The sequence below is a fragment of the Morchella importuna genome (assembly GCF_003444635.1).
Source record: "Morchella importuna strain M04M26 chromosome Unknown Morimp01GS004, whole genome shotgun sequence".
Taxonomy (NCBI): domain Eukaryota; kingdom Fungi; phylum Ascomycota; class Pezizomycetes; order Pezizales; family Morchellaceae; genus Morchella; species Morchella importuna.
Window position 1 is genome coordinate 476054 of NW_025763401.1, and position 24795 is coordinate 500848.

General features: G+C 51.7%; 6 protein-coding genes across 6 annotated transcripts; 2 read left to right on the top strand and 4 right to left on the bottom strand.

The window, feature by feature from the left end:
* Positions 1-4062: 4062 nt before the first annotated feature.
* Positions 4063-6305, bottom strand: LAJ45_02263 (uncharacterized protein; the record flags this gene model as incomplete). Its single annotated transcript, XM_046111854.1, has 4 exons — positions 4063-4895; positions 4965-5715; positions 5804-5838; positions 6296-6305. 4 exons carry the CDS (start codon positions 6303-6305, stop codon positions 4063-4065), a joined length of 1629 nt encoding a protein of 542 aa, XP_045974754.1.
* A 6064-nt stretch (positions 6306-12369) lies between these two features.
* On the bottom strand, positions 12370-14147 carry LAJ45_02264 (uncharacterized protein; the record flags this gene model as incomplete). Its single annotated transcript, XM_046111855.1, has 4 exons — positions 12370-12731; positions 12812-13288; positions 13386-13691; positions 13841-14147. The coding sequence occupies 4 exons, from the start codon at positions 14145-14147 to the stop codon at positions 12370-12372; spliced, it is 1452 nt and encodes a 483-aa protein (XP_045974755.1).
* A 1978-nt stretch (positions 14148-16125) lies between these two features.
* Positions 16126-16591, bottom strand: LAJ45_02265 (uncharacterized protein; the record flags this gene model as incomplete). The annotated part of the gene is made up of 5 exons (XM_046111856.1): positions 16126-16179; positions 16238-16282; positions 16338-16339; positions 16411-16503; positions 16564-16591. 5 exons carry the CDS (start codon positions 16589-16591, stop codon positions 16126-16128), a joined length of 222 nt encoding a protein of 73 aa, XP_045974756.1.
* A 488-nt stretch (positions 16592-17079) lies between these two features.
* On the top strand, positions 17080-19984 carry LAJ45_02266 (uncharacterized protein; the record flags this gene model as incomplete). The annotated part of the gene is made up of 2 exons (XM_046111857.1): positions 17080-18561; positions 18680-19984. 2 exons carry the CDS (start codon positions 17080-17082, stop codon positions 19982-19984), a joined length of 2787 nt encoding a protein of 928 aa, XP_045974757.1.
* A 616-nt stretch (positions 19985-20600) lies between these two features.
* Positions 20601-22593, top strand: LAJ45_02267 (uncharacterized protein; the record flags this gene model as incomplete). Its single annotated transcript, XM_046111858.1, has 3 exons — positions 20601-20670; positions 20741-21618; positions 21661-22593. 3 exons carry the CDS (start codon positions 20601-20603, stop codon positions 22591-22593), a joined length of 1881 nt encoding a protein of 626 aa, XP_045974758.1.
* Positions 22594-23262: 669 nt separating this feature from the next.
* On the bottom strand, positions 23263-24585 carry LAJ45_02268 (uncharacterized protein; the record flags this gene model as incomplete). The annotated part of the gene is made up of 5 exons (XM_046111859.1): positions 23263-23860; positions 23938-24203; positions 24255-24282; positions 24346-24484; positions 24549-24585. The coding sequence occupies 5 exons, from the start codon at positions 24583-24585 to the stop codon at positions 23263-23265; spliced, it is 1068 nt and encodes a 355-aa protein (XP_045974759.1).
* Between the last annotated feature and the right edge of the window lie 210 nt (positions 24586-24795).

Below are 24795 nucleotides of genomic sequence, written 5' to 3' on the forward strand. Positions count from 1 at the left end.
GAGATAAGCAATAGAATCGATGGACAATGCACAGCTGAGTAAAACGACGGTCTAGGCTTTGAGCCGCGGTTGAAACTTGGATGTGGAGATGACGGTAATGGTGGTCGTGACGAATTATAGCAGGTATGAACCTATGAGCGCCTTCGGTGATGTTCGGATGAGTTCTCGATACCTTGGGTACGCGGTGGTGATGTTTAATCGTGTCCTTATTGTAACCTCCTCTCCTGGTGTTGTAGCCGGATCTTCACTTCGTCCTGGACTTTGGTTTCTTGTAGGTATGCGGAGCAACGGTACGTATGTACCATGTACAGTATGCAGGGATAGCGGGAACTTCGTCTCGTCTTGTAGGATTGCTTGTTAAAGCCTCCTCCCACAACACCAACCAAAGAAAGATGGCGTAGTGACTAATTATAATTTGAGGGGTGACTTTCTTCTTGGAGAGTGAGGTGTTCTGCCTGCAACTCATTCACTCTCCCCGCACAACGAGGCCCTGGCTGCGATTTCCAAGATTTTATGGAGATCATCGGTTCTCGGATGTAGGAGATCTTCTTCCACTCCGACATGACAGAGTCCATCATTTGAGCTTTAACCTCCGCGACGCATACAAAAGGTGCAGATATGCACTGTACAAAGTACATGTACGAATACTCTAGAGTACTCTACTCTACGCTGTTTCCCTGCCCTCTTTCGTGCTAAGTACCTTGCCGGGAAATGTGCACCTGGGAAGAATAGGACCAGTTTAAAATCGCGCCGGCCATGCAGGAGAATCATGGTTCTGGGGTCTTCTGGAGTTCTTCCCGCCAAGTAATATTGTCTTAATGCGGCTCTATTGGACACAGAGTGTCACTCGGGCGTGGTTAATCCCTGTCGTCTAAAGCTTCTGCCAGGGGTTTCGAGATGGGTTAATGTTGCTTGTATTCCGCTAGGTTGGGATAATAAATACATGTACCGTAATCGAGTCGCATGTAGATGTTTTTAGCTGTAACTACACATCTACATGTAGATCTACCTATGTACTCGATGTACATGTATGTATTGGATCTACTGGTTGATTGTATATAACTCATGTACTGTCGTTCACGATTGACGGAGACTGGGTGTTGACGGTACCGGCGACCAATAATTGAAGGCAAAACTGGGATTGGCTGTCTCTCTTTTGACCTGTACGTCAACACCCAGTGTCCTTCAATACCCTGTGAACGACAGTTAAGTAGCTCGGGTTCTGAGTAGATGTGGGACAGAATTTCGGGTATGTACGTCATCTTACCTTTATCGTCTTTCATTTCGGTTTCATATGATCTGGCTGAAATATTTCGTTTTCATTTAAGTTGCTTCCCCTCAGAGGTTTTATGTGGGGGTGTACTTACATGTAGGGAACCAGGCTAGCTCTAGGTTCTGGCTTACCCTGACGCAACCAAGTTTTGAATCACAAAACCTCACTCGCTTGAGACAACCAATGAACACATACATGCTACGCCTGGCACATAACTATGGCTTGCTCCAACTCTCGGCCATCACCATTCAGTCCCATCCACCACGCATCTACGAGGTAACTACGCCACTCTAACTTAACAACTACATGTATAAGGGAACCTTTCATATGTGGATACGCGCTATGATGAGTTTTCCATGTATACACAATCATAGGTGAATCAAAAGTGGTCATAATGTGCGATCATTATATTTCTGGACATTGACACTTTCAAGATTCTTTCTTCTGAAGATATATGTATGCCCTACTACTTGTCTGATTTTGAGTTCTGTCTAACGGTCTTGTTTGCTCCCTAGTGAGGTTCCCGACGGCGCACCCTCTAGACTAACTCAGTAATTTTATAAGGCCCTACGTCTTTATGATTGTTTTGGGGTGTCATCAAACCCCAACCCGGAGTAAAGGAGTCGGTCAGACTAGCGCACCTTTTTTCAGGGATAAAGCATGAAGGGCTGAACATTGAAGTGAGACCAATAACAAAAGATAATAAGCTTCCATTAAGTGCAATTTTTTGACGCAAATTATCATCTCAATTTCGGAACGGAACTGACATCCATCATCACGATATGATATTGGGTGTGATTTAACAACCATCCTGCAGCGGTGGAATTTGGCACACCGGTCACTCCGACTCACATGACTTCGGCATATCTAACCTTTGGCGGTTAAAGGTAGCGACAAAAACGGACGGAAACCCGCGCCGGTGCTAAAATTGGAATGCGAATGAACTTTCCCCCGGATCTCATTTCTGGGATCGTGGTGAAGTATCGCTCAAAGGTTAAACATCTACTGCAGGATTCCCGATCATAAGTTAAAACATGTAGGTACCTGAGCATTTTAGAATATCGTGCGAGCTAAAATGACAATATCAATTGTCATAGAAACTCTATTATATAGGTTAGCTTATAGAGCGAAATAGCGAAGTACAGTTAGTTTCCATAATTATAGAGAATTTCGATCGGGAAGCAAGTTTGTGGATATTTTTCAGTTTTCTTGGCCTAGAAAGCGACGGTTAGTTTATGGTTGTAGACACAGCACTTTGTTCTGTAAAGCGTGTATTAGCTTCACAGCCTGTCACTCGGACTAGAGAACAAGTGTGTTGAGACATACATGTATAACTCCATGTCAAAAATCCTGGGACAAGCCCCCGTAGCAACTCGCGGTTGCGTTGTCCCATGATTTTTGAACGAGAACTATACATATAGCTTCCGAGTTTAGGGCGGTATTATCTCACTAGTATGGGCCATATCCCGCGTATTTAACGTATTAGAGTGAACCATATCTACATGTACTATACTACATGTATAAAGAATATGTGCCGAAAGTTTCGCTAAAACCTAACCCTGCACCTGAGTGAGTGGAATACAGCAGGTATCAATCTCATAGCTACATGTATGTAACAAATGAAAAAAATGTTGTCCGTACTAAAGCAGACGCCGAGATGGAGTGACCTTGGCTCATAGAATCTCTCTTTATCTCTCTAGAATCTATCTGCAATCAATGGCGGGAGAGAGATCTTTAGAATCCGCTCCAGCAGCCACTGTATACGCAACAGGTTCAGTAGCATAGTCGAATAATGCGCCCGATCGAGTATCAGTAGGAACCTTTACTAGAGGAGATGGGGGAATCATATATACTGTAATTAGTAAAATCGTTTTTGTCCTAGTATTTTTCCGATGTCACTACAGTGCCAAAAAGGGGAATTAAATCAGAATCCTAATTATTATACCGTAGCAATCCGTAGCAATACCGTAGCCTTGCAGTATTCTGCTAGGCGTGGTACTGGACCCACCTGCTTTTTTGGTATTGTAGTTCCTAAACTTTGATTTCCTAGGGGATTGCATGTAGAGTATGGTTTAATTCCGTTGATGGAAACATTAAGTTTTTCATACAAAGCTAGCAGACAGAAAATATAATATACAGAAAATGACCTATACATCGTACAATCCAAGCTACCATCGTCCTCCATAGAAAAATTTGATAGCATCCCTAATGCTACATGATGTACCCAACCAAGACCAAGAGCCACTTAAGAGAAACATTACGAGCTGCATCAAATCCCAAATAAATACACACCTTCTAAACCCCGACCCAGTACTAACCCAAGGAAACAACACTTATTCTCCGCCTAAATCGAAAAAAGATATAAAACAACCCCACTAAGGAGACTAAAAAACTTTCCCCAACAGACGCTCCATATGAGAAACAGACACTATGGGCAACATAAAAAAACATGATAGAACAAGCAACGGTGGTGAGTTGCAATTGCCTAACGTCACCAAGAAAGAGAAAAAAAAAAGAAAGGGAGAAAAAACTAAAATACTGGCAAACCGCAAGCTAAAAAGTTGAGGTATAAAGAAAGAGGCCGGAACAATACTTGCTTGAGTCGCCACCAAGAAAACAAACACAAAGGCTTGAAGGAAGACAGATGATATCCACAGACAAAATAAAAGTCCTATTGTTCGAGCGCTTAATCAAAATATACCTTATCGGTCGCCGCTGATTTCAAATGAAAAGCGTGGACGATCCTCCCGAGGCTCCCCCGCTTCGTTGGCTGTGCTATACGCAGCGATTTAGAAATAAAAGGTGCCACCTTGTTCACTGAGCGAGAACGTGCAGCCCAGCATCTGTTCCTTTTCAAGTCTCTCCAAACTTCTCAGAATATTTGCTGCGACATCGACATCATCTTGGAGGGTGTCCTTGACATGCGTGATGACCAAATGAAGTCCCTTAAGTGGCTCGTGCCCCAATATCCCTGCAGATATAGCAGCTGAGGATGGTAGGTGCTGTTTTAATAAGGGTGTAATCTCTTCTGGTGTTCTCTGCCCTACAGCCATGCTGACCGTATCAACCCCGTTATTCCTATTCCCAAGGGATTTCGGCGATAATTGTGGCAAAAGGTAGTCCTGATCAAATTCCATGATTTTTGAGGGGTCCGGAGTATTTGTTCCTGATTGCCTAGAACCCTTTGAGACACGGCGATTAATGTTCGCATCGCTGTTCCAGATCCCACCCCCATTACTATTTGCTTCCCCGATTGTTGAATTTTCCTGGCTCCATTGGTATTGGTTTCCCTCTCCCTGTAGAAAGCCCTCAAAGTGATTTATGTTCATCGATCTCTTCGATGTGAGATCCAGGTCACCCATATAGCCTTGGCTCACACGTTTCCTTTTTCGGTGGTTACGCCTATCCCTTTCTTCCTGTGCTCTTAACGCTACAACCCTTCCAGCTAGAACCTTCAATTCTTCCAAGAGATGCGGGGGGTTGAGATGTCCATATAAAGCTCTATCCGGTTGACAGCAGTCATAACTGCACTCAATGAATATGGTGCCCAGCAGCCCTTGATGGAATTTTATTGCTGCCTGATCCCAGGCAGGATGATTCCTCGGTGAAAGCGATAGCGAATCTTTGTAGAAAAATTCCTAGAATCAGCACCAACGTAGACTCCGCACTACACCCGGGAAATGGAACAAACCTGGTTCAACATCTCCCCACATCATGGCCTCCTGCTTGGTTGCCTCATCTCTAATGAAGAATACTGCTGAGTCGTACACGCACATACGCTTGACCGTACCACCTGGACTTCTTTCTGCTCCAGCACTAATGCTTCCTCGATGCGAGTGGGTGTTCATGCAGTGTCCATGTGATATAGGCCATGCTTGGACACTCAATCCTTTGCTAACCTCCACATATTCTGATGCTGCTACCGGTAGTCGTTGGTACGTGACTAGTCCCACCCCACATCCTTCATCTGAGAGGTTAGGCCAGATAACGTCGTTGAAAATATGGGTCTTTATGGCCTCAATTGTCGTAGGTAAAGAAGCTATCCGTTTGGGGCATTTGGTTTGAGTAAAAGATGCTGTGTTAATTACCAAGCCTGATAGATGGTCCAAGTGTGGGTGTGTGATTAAATACGTCGAGACAAGTTCCCTGGTGACATACACCGCATTTGCACGGGGTGTATCAAATGGAAGATCCGCGCCAACGAAGGGAAACGGTCTTTTTGCCACCCCATTGCTGTCTGAAGTCGACATTGTCACCGAGCTACCCTCAGTACCTGGAGAATCGGCACGCCATGAGCCATTGTGCTCTTCAAGAATTCGTATAATCCCCGCGAGATGGGTCCCTGCATCTACAGCAAGCACCGAACCTTTGGCCCATGCCGTAGCTGTAGATCTTATCAAATATCCAGAGACGTTGCTCTCGCTCGGACCTCCCGCTGATCCCTGCAGATACCCGAACCACAAACAATCAGATCCACATTCTAAATTTTTACGGATTTATGGAGGGGGAGAGGGCGGGTAGGCATCTCACTAGCACAATGACCTGGAAAGCGGGAGAACCGTCGTCTTTGCTTGAAACCGCCAGTTTGAAATTTAATTGATATTATTTGGGTTGATTCCTTCTTTTTCCCTTTCCCTTTCACACTTTTCTTTTGAGACCAATTCTGCCGTTGCTGAAACAAAAAGAGAGAAAAGGGGAGAAGGAACGAAAGGGATTGTGATAATCGTGGTCTGAGTTTTTTTTGCTGGCGATATCGTGTAGAGTCCCGGGGATGCCAGAGAATCTGCTGCTGGTGGTCTCTACTGCGGAAACCCGCAAGGAATGGCTTGTGCGTTGCTATAGATGGCCTGCAAATGGGAGGCAAGTGTTTGTGATGAACGGAAAATTATGAGATCCGAGCCACTGCAACTTTGAATTGATGAAGGGAAGGGGGCCAGGTGAAGTGCTTCAAGGAGCGGAGGGAATAGAAAGAGATGCTAAAGGATGGAGGAAGTCTTGTGGCACACTAACTTTCACACTCACACACACTCATTCGCACACACACAGTCGGTCACAGGTGAGACTCCAAGGGTCGCAGACAAGTGTTTGGTAACTGCGGTACGCCCTGGAGGACCCGTTAGACTCGATAGAGGATGATTGGGTGTGTGTGAATGCTGCAGATTTCTGGGTAGAATGATGATAGTAATATACAGCAACGAGTGGTGCGGGTTTGAGCAAGTGTGGGCGGGAAAAGATGGAGGCGTTGTGGGAGACAGAGATGAGATCTTTCCTCCCCTGGTTCCCTGCTTTGCTTTGCTTATTTCACCGGGCCGTCTGTGCTCTGAACTATCTTGAATTTCTATCCCCTTTATTTTCTCTCTCAGTCCTTTCCTCCTCCAGTCCGTTGCACCGCTGATGGGTGTTTGTCTGCTGTTACTGCTGGCTGGCTGTTAAAGTGCTAGAGTAGCAAGTGCTAAAGTGCTGAGGTAGGTGGTACTGGCCGGTACTGGTACTGTACTTTTATGGGATGGCGACGTCGACATAAAGCACAAGACAACCCGGCCTCCAAGCTTCCTGCACCTAACAGGTTGGTACCACTTTGTGCTACCACTGGACAGATCAGGGGCGAGAAAACAGAATCACACTTGTGGCGATAATATGATGTGCCTAGGGGCACAAGGTGGGTGATAACTCGGCTCCAAGTCCGATTTACCAACAACCAGATGGAACAATCGATCAACTTAAGATAACGGCTACCTAAGCGACTGGGGTATCCGGAGCTTTGGAAATTATAATTATGATGGCAGCGGGGAATCCCTTGGATAGGAGAGCTGAATAAATAGGTGAGGTACCATTCATTGGGATAATTGGGAGCTAAATAGTAGAGCAAGAAAGGAGGTGGGAAGATGTGGAGCTTAAGAAGCTGTGTGAAGCACATGAGCAGTATGAGAGAGAAAAAAAATAAAAGCCACCCAAGCACCTAGCTTTTGACCCATCCTGCACACACCAATATGTTGCCCCCGAATATTCAACCCGGGCGTCCTGCCCTTGCGAGCGCATATAGCACCTTGGGGGCGGCATCGCTAAAATGAATCAATCTGCAGTGTCTACTCTACTATACATGTAGTTACCATCGATCCTTCAGGTATCGTGCCTCCGTGGACGCACGCTCCACCTCAGCTGGCCGGTTCAACGACGTCGTGCCAGCCGGGGAGGGACTGTGTTAAATCAAAGTCTCGATGCAAATATATGCCACCCGTGCTCTTCCCACCGTTTGTTTCTCAATAAGGGAACGGATCATCCGGTTAAAAACATTCCAGATGGTTTCAAAGCTATGGTATGGCCCATGCACACACAAGGTTCGGAGGTTTTGATCAGATTCATAGGGTTGGGTAACCTTGCCGTTTCACTGACCGTGCGGCCAGGGTCTTATCAAGACCACATCAATCACCACATAGCCATGATCCAAAAAGACATTGGGGAATGTGACTTTCAAGTGCGGATTGTTTTGGCAACAGCTAAAATCCGAGACCTGGCGCTATGAAACATATCTATCGGCGTTCTCTAGCCTAAAATCGGACCTAAGTGCGACAGACAACAAATTCTGGTTGACTGGCTTTCAAACATAGCAACTCATCTGAATCAACTTCTCAAGACAAAGGGTGCAAGACTTCCTCGGTCCCAAGCACTATGGAGTCTCACTCCGAAGCAATGAGTAATCAATAATCTTTAATATAATTCACCTAAGAGGAAGTGAGAAGAGGCATACTCTGATAGAGGTAGATAATCGAAATCCTGATATATTTCTTTTTGAATTTTTCAAATATTGGTGTTCCATATCCTCAACGCTCGTTAGATTTTATTTTCTCTTGTGCCGTTTTTCATCTTTATCCCCGGATTTGGTACAGCGGACCGGTTGACAATATTCCATAGTAACGTTGCTCACAGCTTAGTAAGATAGAGTTTTGCGACTAAGACATAGGAGCTCGATTTATTTGTGGTGCGATAGAATCAGGATTCTCCAACCTACACCAATAGTAATTATTTATTACTTATAGAGTATACTGGCATCTGTCTTAAAGCCTTAGGCGCCGTAAATACCTTCAAGGGCGACTACCTTATTCTCGGAAAAACCATGTTTTGGGAAAATACAAATCCGTCGACTACTGCTATGTGTAATATTCCAGAATATACATATGCACATGACCGGTACCTACATGTACTTATAGAGGCATCCCTGGTTGGTCAGTTTACTCAAAATCTCTAGGATCCTGGAGTTCACGTGTTTCATTTCTGGGTTACTCTGCAGTTTGCGTTGTACCGGTTTTTGTACTCTGTGTACTAACTTGGGAAGGGTTCGATGTTTGCGTGACATTCATCTTATTTTCGTAAGCCCAAGGGTCCACTGCCTAGTCTCAACACCCCCAATGATTTGTCCGAGTGCGCACATGTACTGTACCTGATGTACGGCACGGAGGTTTTTAGGACCCGAATGTGCTACGTTCAACGATCAAATACTCATATACATCAAGCATATGTGGTATTGTTTTAAATCCCGTCTGATACCAACATTGTACCAGTGATCAATATCAAATATCGATAAGCATCCGAACTTTGATATTTGTCTGAAACTGGAGGGTACACAACTAGTAATGCGCCTTGAAGTGATGTGTGGAATCGATCGAGGCATTGTGGTCCCGAAGACGGGCCATGATATAGGCTGTGTTCTACCAATTAATCAAGATTCCGTATCGAGAACGCGATACTGAATCGGATGCTATTTGATTTTCAGGAGGGCGGTCTTTGGATATCTCCAGCCCCCCTGGTCGTTTGTTTTTCTTCTTCAAGAATCAAAAGCACGCTTTCAACCACTCAAAGGTCGCCTTCTACCCCAAGTGGTCGCCTTTTCCGTATCGTTCACTTGACTCTCTATACGTCTCGAGGTCACGCATGTGTTTTTGGCTGGTATCTAGGATCTAGGTAGTGAATGCTTGCACAACTGGCCATCTGATTGGATTACAAGTTGACATATGTAATCTACGGTTATTGCGGCCTTGCCCTCCCAGCTGCCTCCTAAAGCACCTCGGGTCGTACTGGCTCCCAAGCAGGAAGGCTTCTGGAAGTGTGATCGATCTACAGGCTGCAGCTGACAGGCTAGGCGGCGGTGACACAGACCTCGTCCGATCTCGTTCCTGATAAAAAACATCAACCTCCAAAAAAGAAACCCGGTACGGTACTCGCCTCCCGTGTGACGTGCGCAGTTGAGGTAATCTATAACATGTTGCACTTTTAGACGCATTTCACCGGCGATGTTCCTAGGTTGCGGGAGAGAGGGGGTTGATTCTATTCTCTTTTGAATAGTTCAAACGGGATCGCAACTGCCGCTGTGTCTTTTTTTTTTTTTTTTTTCTTGAATCATCTGTTTCCTGGTTTTCACAACAAATCATGCAAGGCCTCCCCCTGGATTTCAGGCAACTCTGGTACTCTACTTACCCCCCCCCAAAAAAAAAAAAAAGATTCTAGGGTCAGGTACCGGGCGACCCAGCCTCTCTTACTCTCCGGTGTAACGCTAGCTACCACTAACAACATCTTCACCTCTAAGACTAGAGAGAGGACGACCGCAAGAGATCGAGGAGACAAAAGATACCATGTATTTTTGCACATAGCCTCGCCTTCAGGCCCCCATTCACCATCACCCCAGCTGCGTATTCCGGACCCCCGCAATCCACTACTGCAGGAATTTCACTCGATATATCCCTGTTCTGCAACCCCGGGTGATGCGTGTAATAAGCTTCTTCCACCAAGGTGTTCTAGAAAGATGGAAGGAAATCGCGGGACGGATGTTTCCGCACCACCACCACCGAGAAGGGATGAAGGGACGGGAGGGCGAGAGGGGGGGAGTAAAAACAGATTGCGGGGAACTGCAGAATTGTGGTGATTTTTCTTTCTTTTCTGCCTTCGAGACGCAGATTTACATTACGTGCCGGTTTGTCACATGAAGCAGCGGCCTTCATGGTTGGAGCCTTCATGCAGCCAGCAGAGAGTATATTTTGGAGGGAGGGTTGTGGGGGGGGGGGGGGGGGAGGTGAGATCGAGAGGGGTTGTTGCGGGAGGTAAAAAATGGAAAAAAAAAAAGAAAAATTCTCCGCGTACGTTCCTGCCTGCCTGCTTAGTTGGGATGGGTGTCGGCATATTTTTCCCTTCCTAACCTTTTTAGCTTTGGAGATAGAGTTGGAGAGAGATGGAGATGGTGTTTCCCTCGCCCGGCACTGCGTGCTGCCTACAGCTACATTAGCTGCCTACAGCTACATTAGCTGGGAGCCGGCGCCGGCGCTTTTAAGACTTGAGAAACCTACAACTGACGCAGTGTCTGCACCAACTGCAGGGCCATTTTCCCTAACAGCTTAATAGAAAACTGTTAATTCAAGCCAGCGCCAAAATGGGAGGAACTCAATATATGTAAGCAAACAAATAACATGTAAAAAAAAAAACCTACACAGTTATTATTGGCTGTAACCACAACAAAATTCATGGCAGCTGCTCTAGCTAGGAGCTTAATCTTGGGGGGCCGAAACGGAAAAAGAAACCCCAAAAGAAGAAGATACAGACCAGCGCGCTGGAAGCATGGAAGCAGACGGGTCGGGGAAGAGCCTAAGACCAGCGCTACTCCCCCCCCCCCCCCCCCGCGGAACCCGCCCGGGGACGAGGGGAAAAAAAAAGACCAAAATAGAGCCGCAGTAGGGTCCCCGCCCGTCGGGGCTATCAAGCCCAAGCCACATTCTACCAGTAGCCACAACCAAACAAACTAACGCAGGGACCAGAATTTAGCGTTATGTATAGTACGGGCGGGAGCTGGTCGAGTGGTCCCGTCCTTGTCCTCGTCCTCGGCCTCTCACTCGGATTTAAATATCCAATGCCAGAGACACCACGATCGGCCTCTCACCCGGATTGAATCTCAACGGCGCCAGAGATTAACTACTGGTAGGCAGGCCGAACAGATACTATGTATGTAGGATATAAACCACGCAGCTCAATGCACCCCAAGCTGATATCAATCGATATTTAACAACGCTCCATCTAACCCTCTCGATCTCTCTCTCCCGCTTACTCCACATAAAGAAAGAGAAAAAAAAGAAAAAGGCTAAGAAAGCATCAACATATAAAGAACGTAACCGAGCCTCCCCCCCCCCCCCCGTCCCCATCTCCATCTCCATCTCCATCCTAGATCCTCCTGGGTATGTTGTATGTATGCAAATCCACACATTCATAGCTCAACAACAGCAGCAGCAGCAGCAGAGTAGTAGTAGTAGTAAGCATATCAAATTCACACCCTCCCCCTCCTCCCCCCTTCCCTCTTCTCCCGTTCCTCTACCTGGCTCTCTCGCTCCACCCAACCAACTCCAAATTTGTGCCTATGCCTATGCCTACGGTAACGTGCGCCTCCCCCCAAGTGAAAAAAAAAACAATAAAAAAAAGACAGATTTCCCCAATATAAAAAAAAACGCAAAACAGAGCCCAGCAGCCAGTCCATAAAATGAGATACCAAATCCCCAGCGCACGCACCCACAAAAAAAAGAACCCCATCAGAAGAAAGAAAAAGAAAGAAGAAAAAAAAGAAACAAATGCCAGCCATCCATTCACTAGAGTAGAGCAGAGTAGAGAGATCAAGAGATTGAGATATTCAGAGAGTGGGAGAGAGAGAGAGAGAGAGAGAAAAGCCTATTTTTCACATGAAAATAAAAAGATAAAAAACACCCATGAGAACAGAAAGAAATTTAGAAAAGAAGAAAAAAAACGTTTGTTCGCGCCCCCACTCCCCTACGTCCCTACTCCCCCTGCTCCCCACCATCCTCCCGCCTATCCTCCCTGCTCGTCCTCGCCGCCGTCCCCGTCCCCGCCAAAAAAAAGACCAAACCACAGCTTATAGCCTATAAATACGTCCCTTCACCCAATACCTCCAAAGCAAAGGAAGAAAAAAAAAAAAAGGCTAGAAGAAAAAAGTAAAGGAAAATCCACAGTCTCCGTCATAACGGGCGGGGGTGCATTTTAGCAAAAAAAAAAATAACAAAAAAAAAAAAAAAAAGCTCCAAGACGCCCAGAGTTTTTTTTCTCTTCTTCTAAAACACCCTAAACGCCGCATGTCCACCACTCGGCCCCGCCGGCGCACTCCCACTCCTCCCTCTCCCCCCAACCCCCCCTCCAGCACCCTCCCTCACCACATCTCCATACGCCGGCGTCGGCGACCGTCTCCCCACATTAACCACGGCCAGCAGTCTCTCCCGCTCCCCAACCCTCCTCCTCCCATCCTCGTCGCTGTCATCGCTGCTATCGCTCGAGCTGTCCTGCGAGCTATAATCCGGCGGCGGGCTCGCGCCGCGCGCCGCCTGCGTCGCCTCAAAACTGATGTTCGCCAACGAGATATCCGTGGGGCTCCTCTGCGGGCCCGGCGACGTGGGCGTGACCGCCGACGACGATGTCCCTGGCGCGCCAGACCCAACACGCACGTTCGTGTGCAGCGTGCTGCTGCTCCGTCCGCGCCCGGGCTGGTGCGCCGCTGACGATTGTGGCGGTGGCGGCGGCGGCGGCGGTGGGGCGGGTGCTCAAAGTATCCCTGCTGGTGGTGCTGGTGGTGCTGCTGCTGTAGCTGCTGACCGCGCTGGCCCGTCTCGAGGAGGATGCTGCCCTGCTCGGAGCCGTATGGGGGTGGTGGTGCGAGGGAGCCGGAGGCGGGGGCGAGCCCCCATTTCTTGACGTTTGCTTCGATGAAGACGAAGCCGAGCTGGCCAAAGTTGACGTGGATGGATGCGGGCCCGTTTGCGCCGATGGTGGGGAAGAGGTTTAGTGACTTGAGGCCGTGGGCGGCGTCGTCGAGCTTTTTGCCGTTGCGCGTGAAGAAGATTGTGCCGGTGCGGGGACGGTAGCCGACGCCGATGACGTCGCCTTGGTGGTAGGGGGGCGCGTAGGTTGTGCCGTTGAAGGGCTGGTTGTGGCGGCGGTGGCCGGTCGAGGTGTAGGCGATTGAGTGCTTATGCCAGCCTGCACCATGCAACCATTGCATACATTAGTCCCCAAACCTCTAAATAGACCAAACCCGAGTAAGGCACCAAATCGAAAAATATAACAATATACATACCAGGCAGTCTAAACATCGGGTACGGCTTCGTAGTCATGCCAATTGATACGAGCGTGCTCTCGGGCTTATCGTAGAGCTTCGCCTCCCAGTAATACACCTCGTTCTGCTTCGGCACCGGTAGATTGCTCTGCACGGAGCACACGCTGTCGTAGAACTCAATCTCCGTCCGGGCCTCCACAAAGCAATTCGCAATCTCGAGCTCCGCCTCAAACTCCCACGCCGACACGCCCTTCTCCTGGATCGCCAGGAACTGCGACAGCGATATATCCGTCGGCACCGAGTCAGGCGGGTTCGCCTCTATGAACGCTACAGCATCCCCCACACCCAGTCAGTCCCACTTTTCCCCGTCATCATACGGATATCCGGGTCCACAAAAAAAAACAAAGTAAAAAAAACAAGCAAAAACAAGCAAAAAAAAAAAAAAAAAAAAACCCAAGAAAAAACACCAAACATACCCTTCGCCCTAAAATAGTCCTCCCTCGAGATCTCGTCCATCTCCTCCAGCGCATCCGCCTCCTCCCTCGCCAGCGCCTGCTCATCATCATACTCGCCGGGCCGCCCTATCCGGTCCAGCAGGATGCGCCCGCGCGACGTATAGCGAAAAAAGTAGATGACGGCAAAGATTGCGGCCACGAGCGCCGCGGAGCCGAACGCCGAGAGCAGGCCGATGAGCACGCCCATGCCCGACGACTCGGGGGTGTCGACGTCGGCCGGGGAGAAGGTGAGGCCGTCTTTTAGACGGGTGCGGGTTATGACCGTCATGGTGACGGATGGAGGCGTGGTGGATGGCCCAACGGGTTGTGGTGTTGTTGTTGTTGTGGTGGTGTGAAGTGGTGGTGGTGGATGGAATGGGTGCAGGTGGTGTCGGCACCTGGTGGGGACGATGGGACTGGGGTGGTGAGGGTGGTGGTGATGGTGGTGGGCGTGCTATCTATATATATCCCGTTATACGGGGTGCAGTGCAGTGCAGCGAGCGAGCGTGTAGTTATAGGCTATGTATGTATGTATGTATGTTCCGTAGAATGGGAGCTCTCTCTCTTTCTCTCTCTCTTTCTTGCTCGGGTAGCCCTGCGAATGTCTCTGTAGACTCCCAGTGCCGTCTCTCGTGATAGTGGTGGTGGTGGTGGTGGTGGTGGTGGTGATGATGATGGATGGTGGATGGTGTCGGGTGTGGATGGATGGATGGATGGGGTGTTATGTGTAGAGTAGCGGGTGTGGTGGTGGATGGTGGATGGTGGTGTGGTGTGCAAGCAAGTACTAGCAAGCAAAGCAAAGCAAGTAAGGTTGTTGGTCGGGGACAGGCAGCCAGACCCTGAAGATAAGTGGCGGGACCAGAAATCAGGCGAGGGTGCAATTATTGGAGCACGGTGGCTGTACTCTCTCTTCTCTGTGTCTTGCTTGTTTCCTCTTCCAAGCGGCGGGCACAAGCAACTCACTCCCACCTCTCCACTTGCTGCTGCTACTCCTCCTCCACTGACAGGGCAGGGCAGGGGGGTGGTGCAAGATCGGGGTGGGCAGGCAGGCAGGCAGGCAGGCAGGAAAATAGAAACAGTCAAACAGCCGCAATCAATCAATCAATACCGCGCTAGCTAGCTAGGGGGGGCAAGCAGAAGAGAGAAAAATAATAAAATAGAAAATAATAGAAAAAATAATTCTCAATCTGGTCTTCTAGAGCTAGACAGACTGACTACAACAACAGCAACAACAAGTTCAAGCTCTTTCTAAATAAAGGAGTAGTACTCGGGGCGAGTGAGGGAGGGAGGGAGAGGGGGACAAGAACAAGAACAAGACAAGGGCCAAAGGGTCACTTCACTTCACTTGCTTGCGCTTGCTTGCTTGCTACTCCAAGCGTCAAAGTGACAGAACAGAGCAGAACAGAACCCACAACACGACACACACAACACACGAGAGCGAGCGAGCAGGCAGAGAAGGAAGCGAGGGGGGGTGCAGCTGCAACTTGCGAGTCAAGTCGAGGCAGAGCGGTATCCACAAACCTCCACAGGCCAGTTGCCAAGCAATACCCCCGGCCAAGCCCGAGCGAGAGCAGAAAAAGTCGGGGATATCGATAAACCATCATCAGCATCATACTTTCATACCCCTACTACCTAAGATGTTACAGTTTCTAGTTTCTCTACAAGTCCCAAACATCCGCCCAGCGGGGGTTTCAGGGCCAAAAATAATCCTACCCTTACTTACCCTTACCCTACGGCACTGCACTGCACTGCGCTGCCTATATTCAACAGCCCCCCACCGACCGACCGACCGACCGTGAGACGGCGCAGGCGGGATGGATAGGGTATGTAGCTTGTAGGGCATGGCGAGGATCGGCTCGTATCCGGATCCCGGGGAGATTGTTTACTCCTCACGTTTTTTGAAATCGGATCTCACGCTCACGCAATCGCAATTGCAATTGGGGAGGAGAGGGGGGGGGGTCAATTCGTATGTTACGAGGCTGCTTTTACCCTGGTACCATAATTGTGCGGCGGAGGGAGGGAGGGTTCAAACCAGACCAGGCATTTGCAGGACCAGACAGGACCAGACAGACAATTGCTCGTTTCTTGTCTATCTGTCAAAAAGAAAGAAAAAGAATTCAAACCAATCTGGCGCTAGCTGTTGCAGTATCGCGATTGCAATTCTTCAATGGTACTCTACCCGCCGAGTTGGAGTCTGGATACCCATCTCCAACTCGTCAGAGTACTGTCTGTACCTGTACCTGGACGGTACTGACTAACAAACAGCTCTATCTCCTCTGCGTAGACGCCCCAATGATAAGGCCAGGACTGGGATCCGGATGCTAAAAATTCCCCCTGTTAGGACGGCGCGGGGGGGAAGGGGGGCGGGGTGACACATACTCTGGCTCTGGGTGATTTCAGCCCTTTGGTTCGGTTGTGAACTGGCTGTAGGTATGTGCCTTTAGAGCGAGAAGTCTAGATATGGATATTCTACATGTACCTCTGCATACACGAAATATGGACAGCTGCTACATAGAGTACAAGGAGAGCATGCCATGTAGCAAAACACGCACCTGACAGACGAGACAAACAGACAAGAACGGTTTCCTGTGCGACACGAGCAACCTTTAATTTGGCGATCAATGATGCAAGCCCCAATAAAACAACTGGGTAAACCCCCCGTGTGCTACTTCTCCAAGACAAGAAAGACCTCAGGGGTTACCTACAACCTGCACTTTGCCCAGGCACGAGCATTTGCCCTTTTCAGTCGTAGTAGTAGAGTGCGTACGCGTAGAGAACGGGCTCTCATCAAACGGCGGAGAGATATGCGGAGATCAAGAGGCAAGCAATTTCGGAGAGATCTCTCAGAGGGGCAGCGTTTGTCTGCACCCAGACTACATAGAGTGGAGTAGAGTACCAGACTGACTGAGAGTGCTCTAATGCACGCAGCCACTGCAGATTTCCCCGACCGCCCCCGATGATCCCCGCCCGGGATGAGACCCCTTAGCGGGCTTGGCAGCAGCACCCCTGGCCAGACGCGTCTCCCAAGGACAGACGCGCTGTTCTCTGTCCTTGACCGACCTCATCTCCCCTCTGATCTTGATATCTGATATCATTATCTCCCCCCACTCACCATCTCTCCCCCCACTCACCATCTCTCCCTCCCCTCCCCCTCCCCCTCTCCTCACTCTCCCCCCCCCCTCTCCTCACTCTCCCTCCAATCACCCCCCACAGGTACAGAAATGTACTCCAAAAAGTTCGTCCCCCCCCTCCTCCGCAAGCCCACCGCCCCACCCCCCGACGCCGACGAGCCCCCAAACAAAAAGACCCGCCTCACCAGCTCCAGCTCCGCCCTCACAATCTCCACCGCGCACATGCCCCAGCGCGTCGCACAAACACTCAAGCTCTCCTCCGCCTCCAACAACCTCACACGCAAGCCGATCCTCCTCATCCACAACCCCGTCTCGCCGCCCGCCACCACCACTGACGACACCGACGATGCTAGCACCACCACCAGCAGCAGCAGCACAGAAGACAAATACTACACCGTCCTGTGGCGCAAAAAGACCACAAAGAAGCACAAGACCTTCGACGGCGACGGCATCCTCACCCTCACCGCCGCCGGCTACGCAACCCTGCAAGACACAACCGGCAAGGACCTCGGCCGCACAATGATGCGCACGACCCCCGCCGTCGGCGACCTGCTCTCCCTCGGCGGCAAGGACGTCGAGATTGACGCTGTGCTCTCGCGCGCCGACTATCTGTCTGGCCGCCCATTCCTCAAGGCCGCACCTGCGGCAGAGGAGAGTGCGGCGTCCTTCCAGCCCGTCTCGGCAGCGGGCTTCTTCGGCAGCAAGTTCAAGACGCCGCTACTCGCCAGCACGGCGGTGGGCAACTCGCACGCAAAGGTTCCGACGCCACGGCACGACCCGAATGCGGAGGGCGCACTCGTGATGCCGCGTCCCCCGGCGGGCAGCGGTGGGTGCGGGGGTAAGGTCATCGTCGATGTCGTCGTGGACCCGTTCGTGAGCGCCCATCTCCGGCCGCACCAGCGCGAGGGCGTGCAGTTCCTGTACGAGGCCGTGATGGGGTTCAAGCCGTTTGACGGCCAGGGCGCCATTCTCGCCGACGAGATGGGGCTCGGCAAGACGCTGCAGACCATCGCGCTGCTGTGGACGCTGATGAAGCAGAGCCCGTTTTGGGCGTCCGGGGGCGGCGGCGGAGCTCCAGTGGTGCGCAAGGCACTCATCGTGTGCCCCGTCACGCTGATCAACAACTGGCGCAAGGAGTTTACAACGTGGCTCGGCCGCGAGCGCGTCGGCGTCTTCGTGGCCGACAGCAAGGCCAACATCCGCGACTTTACGCACGGCCGCGTCTACAGCGTCATGATTGTGGGCTACGAGCGGTTGCAGAAGGTGCAGAGCGAGCTGCGGAGCGTGGATATCGACATTGTCATCGCAGACGAGGGCCACCGGCTCAAGACGGAGAAGAACAAGAGTGCGGCGGCAATTAGGGGACTGAATACGAAGCGGAGGGTGATACTGAGCGGCACGCCGCTGCAGAATGATTTACACGAGTTTTACATCATGGTGGATTTTGTGAACCCGGGACTGCTGGAGAGCTATGCGACGTTTAGGAAGGAGTTTGAGGGCCCGATTGTGAAGAGTCGGCAGCCGGGCGCGGCGAAGAGGGATGTAGAGAAGGGGAGGGCGAGGGGTGAAGAGGTTAGTTCTTTTCTTGCTGCTGCGATCATTGATATTCGTCTCTTTTTCGCTATCCTCACATTTGATCATTGGACCCCTGCCTACATATTGCATTTTGCTAACATTTACACAACAACAGCTCGCGCGCATCACAAAACTCTTCGTCCTCCGCCGCACCGCCGAAATCCTCTCCTCCTACCTGCCCCCCAAGACCGAATACATCGTCTTCTGCCGCCCCACGCCCAAGCAGCTCAAAGTCTACACCACCATCCTCTCCTCGCCACACATCGAGTCGTGCTACCGCTCCCCCGACACCTCCCTCCTCCTCATCACGCTCCTCAAGAAGCTCTGCAACTCCCCCGGCCTCCTCGCGCCCCACCCCTCCCGCCCCGAACACCACCCAACAACACAGGCCCTCCTCTCCGCCGTCCACCCAAAGCTCCTCGAATCACACTCCTCGTCCCACAGCGGCAAGTTCCGCGTTCTCGACCGCCTGCTCCTGACACTCTACAAAACAACGACGGAAAAGGTCGTCATCATCTCAAACTACACCAGCACGCTCGACCTCCTCTCCACGCTGCTCTCCACGCGCGGGCTCACACACACCCGCCTCGACGGGTCCACCCCGCAGTCCAAGCGGCAGGACATCATCGACGCCTTCAACCGCACCGACCACCGCGCCACCTTTGCGCTCCTCCTCTCGGCCAAGTCCGGCGGCGCAGGCATCAACCTCGTCGGCGCCTCACGCCTCGTGCTGTTCGACCTCGACTGGAACCCCGCCACGGACGCACAGGCCATGGCGCGCGTGCACCGCGACGGGCAGACGCGGCCCGTCGTCATCTACCGCCTCGTCACGACCGGGTGTGTGGAAGAGAAGATCCTGCAGCGCCAGGTGGCAAAAACGGGGTTGGCGGAGAGCGTGGTGGATATGAAGAGCGGTGTGGGCAGCTTTACGAGTGAGGAGCTGAGGGACCTGTTTTCGCTGCGCGAGACGGAGTGTGCGACGCATGAGCTGCTGGGGTGTGCGTGTGAGGGGCGGGGGTATGTTGCTGGCCCTGCGGGGGGGGAGGAGGTGGAGGTGGAGGTGGAGGTGGAGGAGGAGGTGGTGGTGGAGGAGATAAAGTATCCGGGGCTGATGAAGGCGAGTGAGGTGGACATCGAGAAGATTGAGCGCGAGCGTCTGGCGGCGCTGAAGAGGGTGCCGAAGGGGGCGCAGCTGGGCGCGTTGATGGAGTATGCGCATGTGTTGGCGAGTCGGCTTGTTCGTGCTGCCAACCCTGCCAAACCTGCCAAACCCGCGGTCAACGAGGAGGATGAGGAGGGGGAAGATGGAGAGGAGGAGGACGAGTACGACGAGGTGAGTATTGAGGACGAGCTACTGACGCAGGTGGTGCGCGACGGAATGGGCAAGGAGGTTAGTTTTATCTTCCAAAAGACTTTTTAGAGAAATGAAAAGAAAATAGATGTTATGGCTATATTTTCTACATACTCCCTTAGCTTGCCTTTTTTTTTTTATTGTTGCTGGTGTTTTTATTATATCATTGCTGGTTCTCATTCTCATCACATCATTATTTTTACCATTATCATTATTTTTTTTATCACTATTGTTGCTGTTGCTGCTGGCTGTATGATAGACCGGTCCCGTTCCGTTTTCGTTGCTTATCACTAGGGCGTTGAGGGTTGAGGTTGAGGGTAATGATCGCTAGAGCACCTTTTTTCCCAAGTAGCTAGCGCCGTTTTTTTTATTGCGGGCGCCCGAATCTAGCATTTTTTTTTTTATTTATCCACGAGCCCCCTTTTGTTTGTGTTTGATGTGACGAAAGCAAGCAAGCGAATTTTATTTTATTTTTACTCCGCCTGCGTTCGTCCGTGGGCACATGTGTAGCGTTGGACGTCGTTCTTTGTCTGTCCGCCCACCCCACCAAGCCCTCACACACTCACTCACACTCAACCTCACACACTCATCCCACCACCCACAAACACCACCACAACAACAGCTCTCTGGGTCAACTCAACATCACTTGTGACATCTACAGTTAAATTACAGGACTGTTATCGCTATGGCGAAGAGCTTCTATGAGCTGCCAGAGCCAGTGGCCCCCACAGTGATGGAGGTTGACGGGATTATATGTACCACCTCCCTCCCCAGCCATCCGTCCATCTACGTCTAACTAACTACATATAACCACCCCCCCCCCAGTAACCCCCGCCGACGCCCTCCCCTCCACCCACACCACCCTCCCCACCCTCATCACCCTCCCCGCCCACAACCCGCGCCCCGCCCAACGCGCCAGCCGCCTCCTCGCCCCCTCCGGCGACCCCCCGCCGCCCAGGGGACTCTGGCAGAGCCTCTACCACACCCTCAACTACCTCCCCACCCTGCAGCGCCTGTACTCGACGCCGCCCGACCTCCTCGTCAAGCACCTTCTCTCCGGCTCCAGCCCGCACACCGACAAGCTCCTCGGCACCCCGCCGCCCCGCCGCTGGAACACGGCCCGCAGCGGCCTCGAAAAGACGGAGCACGTCGCCTTCCACCCGCGCCTGCCGCTGCTCGCACTCTCGTCGACGTGGGCGCGCATCCACATCTATGACCTGCGCACGGGCGCCTTTGCGCCGTACTTCTTGTGTGCTGCGGACACGCCGGCGGCTGTCACAATCACGAGTCTGGCCTGGAATGGGGTCAACCAGCTTGCGGTCGGGATGGATAGCGGCTGTGTGGATGTGTGGAATGTCGACCTGTCCATTGAGAATGCGGACGAGTGGGTGGAGGAGAGCCTGCTGACGAGGAAGGCGAGGAGGCCCGGCCCGCTGTTTGGGCTGACGCCAACGCCGATGCGGAGGCGCGCACAGAACCTGGCGGCGTTCCGGGGGCTAGCATTCTTCGAGACGAGGCCGTCACCCAGTACCGCACAAATCCTGTCCGGCATCGATATCGACAGGTCCTCCTCGTCGTCGTGGTCGCCGGCGCCTTCTGAGGACGGCGGCGGCGGCGGTGGGGGTGGTGGTGGTGGTGGGCTACAGAAAGCACGAGTGGAGCGCATCCGCCTGCTCCCACAGCATTCCCACCAGCCTTCATTCGTGGGTATAATCACGCATGTCGCCTTCTCCCCGAACGGGAAGCACCTGGCGGTCGGGACATCGATGGCCGGCGTCTGGCTGCACAACATCACCCTCGAGACCTCCTTCCGCGCCTATCCCGCCATTGCGATCCCCTCCTCCGCCGCCCGCTGCACCGCACTAGCTTGGAGCGCCAGTGCCGCAAGTATCGTCGCTGCGTTCGCGGGCGGCCTTGTTGTTGTCCTGCCAGTGCGCGAGAACGGCGCCGGGAGCGTCACAGTAGGTGCCGCCGTGCGGTTCTATCCGCATGTGCTGCTTGGGGTTCGGCTTGGCCGTGGGGTGGGATCGGTTCTGGTCGTGCCTGACACGGCGTTTCCAACGGTTATAGTGGCGATGAAGCGCCGGCCGGGAATCCATGTGTTCCGGCTTGTGCCCGAGTCGGTCCTGCGGGCGACGGTCCCGACTGCAAGCGCGGGTTTGGGCGGACACGGGGGAGAGGTTGTCAGTCCTGCGTGGAGAATCTATAACCTCGCGATCCACGCCGCAGCGCAGCTACTCGGCAACAGCGGCGGTGAGGCTATCACCATCGTGCATGTTGGCAGTCTCGAGACCGAATGGACACCATACGCCCCTCCCACTACCGCTACCTCCTCCAACACGAGGAAGCCCGCCACTCTCGACGACGACAACGATCCCGAAGCCACGACGTCTGGCTACGGCGGCGCAGTACAGCACATGGCGCTCGACCCCAGCGGCCAGCGCCTCATCGTCGTCTTCTCCGGCGGGCCCGGCACCCACCGATCCGTCGTCTGGTTCGACGCCAGCAGCATCACTGCGTCCGCGGCGGCCATCGGGGCCCTCGGCGTGCTCAAGATGGAGCGGGCGGGCGAGGTCGGATTTGCTGCAGGCTGCGGGGAGGGTGTTTGTGCTGGTATTGTTGTGAATGGTGGCAGGAATATTGCGTTTTTCAGGGGTGTGGGGAGTGTAGTTGTTTAACTAGCTATCTCTTTCTCTCTCTTTTTTTCTCTTTCTCTTCAAATTTCTTTTTTCTTTTCTATTTTATTTGCTGTATTTTTAGGTGTTGATACCCCTAGATGGTGATAAGTAGGATTGACAGTCCGTTGTTGGGAATTGGTGTTTTGGGGGGTTGGGTTTCTTCTGGCTGTTTGTCTTCTGTCTGGCGGAGTGGGCTCAGTGCTTGCCCGTGGAGGGCCTATTACGGAGAATAAGTAATTGAATTGATGATTTTTAGAGGGGGGTCAGTAGTCCTTTTGGGCGAGAGGAGTGCAGAGAGAGAGAGCAGTGAAATATCAGTGTGGCTCCCGTAGAGAGAAAAGGCTTTATTGATTGGTTGATATTTGATTGATTGATATCCTCATTAGATACATGGACGCAAGAGTGAAAAGACTTTCCTCCCGAGTCTCAATCCCTTTAAAGAGCAGCTGATGCACCGGGAGAACATGTAAAGTAGATACAATGCCACGTCTTTAGTCCCACTAATCTTTAAAAGACTGATATTCTAAAAGTGAGCTAAAACAAACAAAAAAGAACCGTTTTCCTGTCAGAGTGATAATCCATGATTCGACACAAAAACCAACTGCCCCGCCCAAACATGCAAATATTAACACCATTATACTACTCAATAAACACCACATAAACACATCACTACTTCTTCACCACCAACTTCTCCGCACACTCCTTGATCCACTTCACCGTCCCCTCCTCCTTCAAATACGCCGCCGTCTCCTTCCGCATCACCGGCAGCTTCTTCCACTCATCCAGCCCAATGCTACCAATATTCCCCACCACATTAAACCTATAATAATTCTGCCTAAACCTGCTATTATTCTCGTCCGTCAATATCTCCAAATGCTTCGCCTCCGTGTCCGTCGCGAGCGCCAGCAGCGTCCAGCCGACCATGCCATACCCGCCCGTGATCCACTTTGCAAACCGCTTCCAGGGCCCGCGCTCGCCCGTGGCCTGGTCGATGCGGCCCGTGCCGATCGAGACGACGCAGCGCGGCGCCGGCGAGTTGAGCCCGTCCTCGAGCTCGTCCTTGACGCGGAAGATCGGGTTGTTGCTCGTGAGCCCGCCGTCAAAGTACTGCTCGCCGGCAATGGTCATGACGGGGAAGTAGAGGGGTGCGGCCGAGGTGGCGCGCGCCGCCTCCCAGATGGCGCAGGCGTCGGTGCGGCCCGTGGAGTTGGGGTAGCTGCGGAAGCGGACGGTGACGTTTGTGGCTTTGCGCACGGAGACGACGAAGCTAAGTACGCCGCAGCAATCAGTATATAATCAACTATACCCCCAACCCCACACATAGATTTCCCACTCGACACTTACGTTTTGCAAACCTCCCTGTTCGTATCCAGCAGTCCCGCATTCTCCAGCGGCGTTCCCTTCCTCTTGAGCGCATCCATCTCCTCCGCTGATACGTTCCTAGCAACCACCTCCTTGACGGCCTCCGCCAGCTCTTCCCCGCTGAACCATGCGTTACCCGCCCACGCGTCCCACACCATCTTCCCCGGGATTTGCTGCCAGATGCTGGTTTTAAAGATGTCCTGCGACAGCTCTTCGTACTGCACGATGCAGCTGTCCACGTCCATGCGCTGCGCCAGATGCGTTAGCAAACACCTAGTATGCGGGGAGGGGAGGCTTACGAGGCGGCCGAGCATGATTGCTATCAAGCTAGAGCAGAGGCGCCGTGTCAGATGGTTTAGACTGCTTAGAGAAGGTTTGTGAAGAACATACCCTCCAGTACTGGTACCGGCGATAACGTCAAAGTAGTCGCATGGCTTGGGGATATAGTCGAGTTTTCCCTGGGCCTGGACCTCCTGCATCAGCTGCTTGAGGATGAGGAGACTTGAGTAGCCGCGGACACCACCGCCGTCTGTATGTACGAGTGTTATTATAACTATAGGGCACAACCACTTTGTTTCGGATAAAGTGCCTACCTAGTGAGAGTACACGGAGAGGTGTGCTTTCTGTCATTTTGGAGTTGGACGATAGGTTGAAATGAGAAATATGGTACTATGGTATAGATGGATATATCTTGAATACTGGCACAGATGTCGCGGTCCCTCAGCGTCTTTTGGAGAATAGGAAAAAAACTACAACACGTACTCGTACTATGGATATATTATATAGTATCTACTTCTACGAAGAGAGTGGCAGAATCCATTTTCGAGTCATCCTTCAGCT